Raw genomic sequence first — 8,550 nt, forward strand, 5'->3', positions numbered from 1 at the left:
AGGGGGCATTGCTATGATTTCTCCCCAAAATCAGAGAATCTATGCTTAGTGGTTCCTAATTACTTTTCAGTCAGATTTTAGTGAATGAGACAGTGGTGGGTTTCAAAAATTTTTAGGGCCTCTTCTCTAGGTGTGGCCTGCTTTGTGGGAGTGGCTTGCCATCCATGTGACTGAGTGGGAGTGGCTTGGCAGTCATGTGACTGGGTGGGTGTGGCCAACTTGTAAAATGTGGTGAAATTCACTTAACAACACTCTTGCTTAGCTACCAAAATGTTGGCTCAGAAACTCTGGCATTTGAAACACGCAAGCCTTAAAGCTATCAAGTTACAAGACTTTTGCAGCCCTAACCCTTTAGAAAAAAACCCCAGGGGTGTTCAAACTTGACAGCTTTAAGACTTGTGGACTTCAACTCCCAGAATTCCTCCTCCAGTCATGTTGGCTCAGGAACTCTGGCATTGAAGTGTGCAAGTCTTAAAGCTGTCAAGTTACAAGACCCTTGCACCCCTAACCCTTTAGAAAAATACCCCCGGGGGTGTTCAAACTTGACAGCTTTAAGACTTGTGGACTTCAACTCCCAGAATTCCTCCTCTCGCTCTTCATCTTGATGATGTGCGGACGGGTGGGGGGAGGGAGCTGGAACCGGTTCTAAATGGCACTGTAGATTTGTGGAACCTCTTCCATATAGAAGGGGTTAGAACTGGCAGGAACCCACCCCTGGAATGAGACCATATAAATGCATCCTGTATCTGATGCATTACTAATCAAGATTATTGAATAGAGTGAATCAAAGGTCAATTCCTCAACAACGATTCATAGCACGTGGAGTCATCGAACCATCACTATAACTAATGAACAGTAATTAGAGTCTCTATATTAGGTCAGTGATGGCTGCTGGTGCTAAGATGACATCCTAATTTAGTGTTTCTCTAGCTTAGTACTCAATAACTTTATGATATATGGACTTCAACTCTCAGCAGGCTGGCTGGGGAATTCTGGGAGTTGAAGTCCATACCTCTTAAAGTTGCTAAGGTTGAGAAACACTGCTCTACGCTCTACTAGCTTAGAAATAGCCAGTCAGTAGATAAAGTAAGAAAGTTGGTGTGTCAAATTACAATTTTAAATTCTGACAGTTTCAGTTTTGTTGAGGGAAGATTTGTGGATTTCAAGGTTTTCGAAAATATGCTCCTCTATAATGTCCAATTTGATAGAAAAGAACTTTGTGGACCCAAGATAGATTTTTCTTCACTGCAATGAACAGTACTATAAAACAACTGTGTCAAATAACTAGAGAATAAATGAAAAGCAAAGCCCTACCATTAGGTGGGGGGCAGGAACTTGCATCAAACAACAATGTAGACAAAAGAATTGTAGAGAAATTCACATCTTTTCCCAGATAATTAGGTATCATCTACTTGGCCCAAACCTCAGGTGATTAAATGAACAAATTCCTTCCACCTTGACCTGTCCTTAATGACTACAGAAAGACATTCCATTGATAACTCTCATGCAATCCATCACCTTGTCCATGATCTTCCCCTTCTACTTTACTCAACTTTGCAAGCATAGTTGTTCATCTGCCGCCTTCATCTCATATCTAAAACCATTGTCTCCAGGAGAATTGTCAGTCTTGATTTCATCCCGAACCAACTGATTGTTTGCTCTTGTCCAAAATCACAATTCAGAACTCTCTTCTTCTTTCTCTCACCCCTTTTCAGTGTTCATCTTTCACAGCCTTACATAGAAATATCATTATCCTTCATTGGGTTTGTCATTGCTGTCCCCTCTAGGATTCATCTCCTTTTGACTTCTTCAGAAATTGTCTATCTATTATCATGCTCATGGAAACAGAACTGTCTACTTCAGTGGTGGGATTCAAATAATTTAACAACTGGTTCTCTGCCCTAATGACCATCTGGGTAGGTGGGGCTTGGTGGTCATGTGACTGGGTGGGCTTGGCCAACTCAACATCACTCAGGTCGATGGACGCTTCGCCTTAGCTGTTATAATGTAATAAGGATTAACTGGAGAGGCAGTTTCTGTAAACAGTCAATAAAGATTAGGCTAGAAACAACACCAGAATGTTTCCTTCCCGCCTTCCTTACAGGATTAGCCCTGTAAAGTGAAAAAACAAAAAACAAAAGGAGATTTCTTCCAACAATCGGTTCTCTGAACTACTTAGAAAGTTACCAACCGGTTCTCCCAAATAGGTGCGAACTGGCTGAATCCCACCACTGGTCTACTTCCTTTATTTCTACATCAGTTCTGAATTCAGCAACAATACTGGTTGGTCTCATTTTTGTCTTTTTGCTAATTAAATGTAAACCCTGATTTTTTTTTCTTTTCCAATTTTTATTTTTCTAACAAGCCTTCTAAGTCTTGTGTACTTCCACACCATAAGAAAATGGTGTCCTCCTTCTCAATTTGTTAGTGAGTCCATCACCAATTTTGAATTCTAGCTGCTAGTTCTTCCATTCCTGTTAGTCATATAATAGATTTATTGTGTAAGTTAAACAGATAACAGATATCTGTTTATCTCACTCCAAAATAATTTCTTACAATAGGTTTTTGTTCATTGCAAAGGTTTCGGAATTATCAAGTACTCTGGCAAACTCACTAGCCTTAATACATATTTTAGCACAAATAATTCAATCAAAGGCTTGCCTGTAGTAAATAAAGCAAAAATAAAAATTCCTTAAATTTTCTTGCCGTTTTAGCCATCAGCTATTTGATCTCTTGCCCTTCTGCCTTTTTAAAAAGATACTTGGACATTTTGCATTTATCTTTCCATGTGTAGCTCAACTGTTCTTTTTACGATTGTAAGCAAAAGTTTGCTCACACCAAGAAGGAGCTGGTAATTGGCACATTCTCTTGCATCTACTTTCTTAGTATAATTATACCAATGTTTTTACATTTCTCAGCCACAAATAATATTGTTCCTTATTTGCTTCTGCTCCTGCAGTTTTAAATAATTCCATAGGTATTTCATTCAGGTGCATTGATTTCAGTGGTGGGATTCAAATAATTTACCAACCAGTTCTCTGCCCTAATCACCAGCTGGGTAGGTGGGGCTCGGTGGTCATGTGATCATGTGGGCGTGTCCAAGTCAATGTCACTCAGGTCGATGGGCACTTCGCCTTAGTTGTTACAATGGTAGTAAGGGTTAACCAGAGAGGCAGTTTCTGTAAGCAGGGCAATAAAGATGAGGCTAGAAACAACACCAGAATGTTTCCTTCCTGCCTTCCTTACAGGATTAGCCCTGTAAAGTGGGAAAAAACAAAAGATTTCTTCCAACAACCGGTTCTCCGAACTGCTTAGAAAGTTACCAGCCGGTTCTCCCGAATAGGTGCGAACCGGCTGAATCCCACCACTGATTGATTTCTTCAATATCTATAGACTTCTGTGAGGAGCCCGGAGGTATTCAGAAGTCAAGATGCAGCATAACTATATAGATTCACACTTCAGCATGCTTAGTCTCTGAGTGTTGAACCCCAGCCTGGATCTTTGAGACTGAGTTTCCTTTTTTATTTTAAGCAAAAAGAGGATAATACTGTTTATGCCATGTCTCTGAGGGACTAGAAATACTGGGAAATGGTGGAATGGAATGCACTGGGAAGAAGGAACTGGGAATTAGAAGGGGGGGGAGAAGCTTTACAAGGCAGCTTTCTCAGAAGAAGCTCCACCATCAAATCTATACAGCAGGATAACGTCATGCTCATAGAAATACAAAACTGGTACCAAAATAGGTGGCATAGTTATGGCTAGGAGGAGTAAAGGAAAGCTCAGTTCAGGACAGAAGGTAGTTGAAACTATGTACCCTGTTTCCCTGAAAATAAGGCCTTCCTGGATAATAAGCCCAATTGGGCTTCAGCCTTTTGGCGGCTGAAAATGGGCCTGTTTCTGGCCTTCCTGAATTTCCAGTAGGCCTGTTTCTCACACTCCCCAAGACTCCATGCGCGCCTTGCACTTACCTGCATCCAAAACGGGCCGCATGGGGGACTCCTGGGAGAGGTAGGGCTGGGTATGCGGGCAAGCCAGGAGTGGGATTTGGGGGGGGTCTCCAAACAGCATAGAATCATAGCTAGAGGTTCACCCGAACCCCTGCGAACCCCCCCCCCCCCGACCATAGATAGTGGCTTTTATACGCTCTATGAGCAGTGGTGGGTTTCAAAAATTCTTGGAACCTACTCTGTGGGTGTGGCCTCCTTTGTGGGAGTGGCTTGCTGCCCATTTGACCAGATATGAAATTATGAATTAATACTTAGGTCAGTCCAAGTAGCTATTCAGAAACTCTGGCATTGAAGCATGCAAGTCTTAAAGCTGTCAAGTTACAAGATCCTTGCCAGTGGTGGGTTTCAAAATTTTTTGGGACCTCTTCTGTAGGTGTGGCCTGCTTTCCGGGTCCACTGGTGGAACCTCTTCTAACCGGTTCGGTAGATTTGATGAACCGGTTCTACCGAATAGGTGCAAACTGGTAGGAACCCACCTCTGTCTATGAGGGATAAATGATAACCGTTCTACCATCAAAGGGTCATTTGACTAGAAATGCACTGATTCTTCCCAGTGAGAGCCTAAATTATCTAACAATGGCTAATCTCAAAGTCCAGAAAGGGGTTTTTATTTATTTATTTATTTGCTGGTTAGAGGTTTCTTAATTCTAGACACCTGAAATATTTTAATATCACAACCAGTTAAGTAGAGAAATCCAAAATGAAAATGTGTCAAAAATGTTTAAGAGATCCTGCAATTCAGTGTCTTGATTTCTCTCTCTCACAGATGCAAGCAGGGCTATTATAACTTAAATGCAAGGAATCCAGAGGGCTGTTCCCCATGCTTCTGTTACGGACATTCAACTACATGCTCCAGTGCGGAAAATTATAGTGTCCATAAAATTACATCTACATTTCAACAAGGTAAAACACTTCACTAATTTGGTCTTTTTTTTTATTTGCATGATCCGCATTCTTTTCCTGATTATACAATTGCTTTGGTTCCCAACATCTGCTTCATTCTGTCTGACAAGAGTTTAGATTGATCCATACTTAGGGACAGCCATTATCTGAGTGCTCTGCAGAGGTGGGCTCCTACCAGTTCGCACCTATTCGGTAGAACCGGTTCGTCAAATCTACCGAACCGGTTAGAAGAGGTTCCACCAGTGGACCTGGAAAGCAGGCCACACCTACAGAAGAGGTTCCAAATTTTTTTGAAACCCACCACTGGTCCTTGGATATGATTATTCTACACTATCATGCTCCTATTTATAAAACTCAGTGCCTCTCTGAAAGGTAAGGATGACTACTGCGTTTGTGGTGCAATCAGAACATTGCGTGTGTGGAAGTTGTTTTAACGCAAACCAAAGATGCCTTTTAAAAAACAAGTTTACATCATATTCTTATGCATGCCAGTGCTGTGTGCGAGGTAATTTAAGGTGGTTCTGACAAGTGTCGTCGGCATCTTCATATCCGGTCACATGGGCGGCAAGCCACTCCCATCCGGTCACATGGGCGGCAAGCCACTCCCACAAAGGAGGCCACACCCACAGAGTAGGTTCGAACAGTTTTTGAAACCCGCCACTGGTGCTCTGCCACCCCCCCCACCCCGCTCTCTCATCTGTGATTTATTTTATTTATTTATTTTGTCAAGCATGTGTAAGATAACAGATATAAGTATAATCCTGATTATGAATACAGGAAACGAATACGAAGAAATGGGGACAGTAGGACAGGGACAGAAGGCATATTGGGGGCTGATGAACATCCCTTACAAACCTCTTAGGAATGGGGTGAGGTCAACAGCAGACATTCTAAGGTTAAAGTTATGGGGGTTTGGCAGTAGTGGGTTTCAAAAATTGTTGGAACCTACTCTGTGGGTGTGGCCTCCTTTGTGGGAGTGGCTTGCTGCCCATGTGACCAGATGGGAGTGGCTTGCTGCCCATGTGACCGGATATGAAGATGCCGACGACACTTGTCAGAACCACCTTAAATTCCCTCACACACAGCACTGGCATGCATAAGAATAGGATGTTAACTTGTTTTTTAAAAGGCATCTTTGGTTTGCGTTAAAACAACTTCAACACACGCAATGTTCTGATTGCACCACAAACGCAGTAGTCATCCTTACCTTTCACAGAGGCACTGAGTTTTATAAATATGAGCATGATAGTGTAGAATAATCATATCCAAGGACCAGTGGTGGGTTTCAAAAAAATTTGGAACCTCTTCTGTAGGTGTGGCCTGCTTTCCGGGTCCACTGGTGGAGCCTCTTCTAACCGGTTCGGTAGATTTGACGAACCGGTTCTACCAAATAGGTGCGAACTGGTAGGAACCCACCTCTGGGGCTTGGGGGTGAAACCACAGAGTCAGGTAGTGCATTCCAGGTGTTAACCACTCTGTTGCTGATGTTATATTTTCTGCAATCAAGTTTGGAGCAGTTTACTTTAAGCTTGTATCTATTGTGTGCTCCTGTATTGTAGCGGTTGAAGCTGAAGCAGTCATTGACAGGTAGGACATTGTAGCAGATAATTTTGTGTACTACGCTCAGCTCAGATCGAAGGGAGCGGAGTTCTAATTCATTATCCTATTTCAGCCTAGATCAGTGGTGGGATTCAGCCAGTTCGCACCTATTCGGGAGAACCGGTTGGTAACTTTCTAAGTAGTTCAGAGAACCGATTGTTGGAAGAAATCTTTTGTTTTTTTCCACTTTACAGGACTAATCCTGTAAGGAAGGCAGGAAGGAAACATTCAGGTGTTGTTTCTAGCCTGCTCTTTATTGCCCTGTTTACAGAAACTGCCTCTTCGGTTAACCCTTATTACATTATAACAGCTAAGGCGAAGCACTCATCAACCTGAGTGACCTTGAGTTGGCCATGCCCACCAAGTCACATGACCACCAAGCCCCACCTATCCAGATAGTCATTAGGGCAGATAACCGGTTGTTAAATTATTTGAATCTCACCACTGGTCTAGATGTAAATCAAGATATCACAGAGATGTTGAATACAGGCCACAATTCAGTATGTGACTATATCAGATATTACTAGCATAGAGACTGGCTGGGAGCAAATGACCTTGGGTGAATTTCATGCGGAGATCTGATTCGGCTCTTGCTGAGACATACTGTTTCCAATCCTCACCCCACTCCCTGCTAGTCAAGAAATTATCTTTCTATATTTTCATTCCCCTCAGCATATTTAGCATATCATTCCCTTCTGTTACTTATTTGCATTTTACTGAAGAGCTCGCTGAATTTTAAGTGAACTTTCAAGAGTCTCCATGTTTTTTTTCCCAGACATGCCAATCCAGAAGGTTAAACAGGGTGTGATTCGGATTTCTTTACAACAAAACAGTGAAACAGTGTAAGGACTTCTTACAGATATTAGTGAAGCAGCTATGGCTGGACCAGTGGTGGGATTCAAATAATTTAACAACCGGTTCCCTGCCTTAATGACAAGCTGGGTAGGCGGGCTCGGTGATCATGTGATTGGGTGGGTGTGGCCAATTCATCATCACTCCTGTCGATGGGCGCTTCACCTTAGCTGTTACAATGGTAATAAGGGTTAACTGGAGAGGCAGTTTCTGTAAGCAGGGCAATAAAGATTAGGCTAGAAACAACACCAGAATGTTTCCTTCCTGCCTTCCTTACAGGATTAGCCCTGTAAAGTGGGGAAAAAATCAGATTTCTTCCAACAACCGGTTCTCTGAACTGCTTAGAAAGTTAACAACCGGTTCTCCTGAATAGGTGTGAACTGGCTGAATCCCACCACTGGGCTGGACTTTGGGCAAAAATCCAGGGATCTGCAGCCTTGGGTTCCCAAATGACCAGTAGACGTTGAGTACAAGAGTAAATGGGTCCAACATCAATAACTGGAAATGCTCTGGTTACCTGGTCCTGATTTATAAAACTGTCCTCAAGGAGCAATGCAGAAAGTGATAACCTGCTTTGGACACACTAGCTTCATATCTCTAGAATGTTCCTGGGTTCTCAACTAGCGTGTTTACAAGCAAGAGAGATGCAGCAGGGGTGGGTGCCAGCAGTCACGGGTGCCAGCTCACGGGTGCACCCCGCGCGCATGCACAGTGTAATAAAAATTGTTCTGCGCATGCGCAGAAGCAGAAAACAAGATGTCAGCACCTACAGCGCTGTCCCGAGAGATGGTTTGGGGGCATGGCAGACCTGGGTCATTGCCGCTTCCAGCAACCTAGGCCGCCAAACCATTACCACTTCACCTGAACCGGTCCGAACTGGTAGGAACCCACCACTGATATGCAGGAAACATCCTTACAGTAGAAAGTATTATTTTTTTTTCCAGCAAGGATCCATTCTACCCAAAATCATCTTCTTAGCACAGAACCAGACAGTACTAGCTAGAACTGCTCCTTCTTTGCCTCTTTCAGAAAGACATTGTATTCAGAAAGTAACTACATGTAGTCCTTGACTTACAACTGTTCAGTTAGCGACCATTGGAAGTTACAATGGCGCTGAAAACAGTTACTTACGACTATTTTTCACATGACTGTTGCTGTACCTCTAAATTCTGGCACTTGGCAACTAACT

The 8,550-nt window shown here is 42.8% G+C and overlaps 1 protein-coding gene across 1 annotated transcript in view; it reads left to right on the plus strand.

The window, feature by feature from the left end:
- LAMC2 (laminin subunit gamma 2) overlaps nt 1-8,550 on the plus strand; it is a 69,186-nt gene that overhangs the window by 26,544 nt on the left and 34,092 nt on the right. Inside the window, exon 5 of the mRNA XM_087726965.1 lies at nt 4,774-4,910. Coding sequence (XP_087583091.1) covers nt 4,774-4,910 — 137 coding nt within the window. The remainder of the gene's footprint in view (nt 1-4,773; nt 4,911-8,550) is intronic.

This window comes from Thamnophis sirtalis, unplaced genomic scaffold, assembly GCF_051295495.1.
Source record: "Thamnophis sirtalis isolate CommonGarterSnake01/CBP01778 unplaced genomic scaffold, rThaSir2_p1.2 scaffold_12, whole genome shotgun sequence".
Taxonomy (NCBI): domain Eukaryota; kingdom Metazoa; phylum Chordata; class Lepidosauria; order Squamata; family Natricidae; genus Thamnophis; species Thamnophis sirtalis.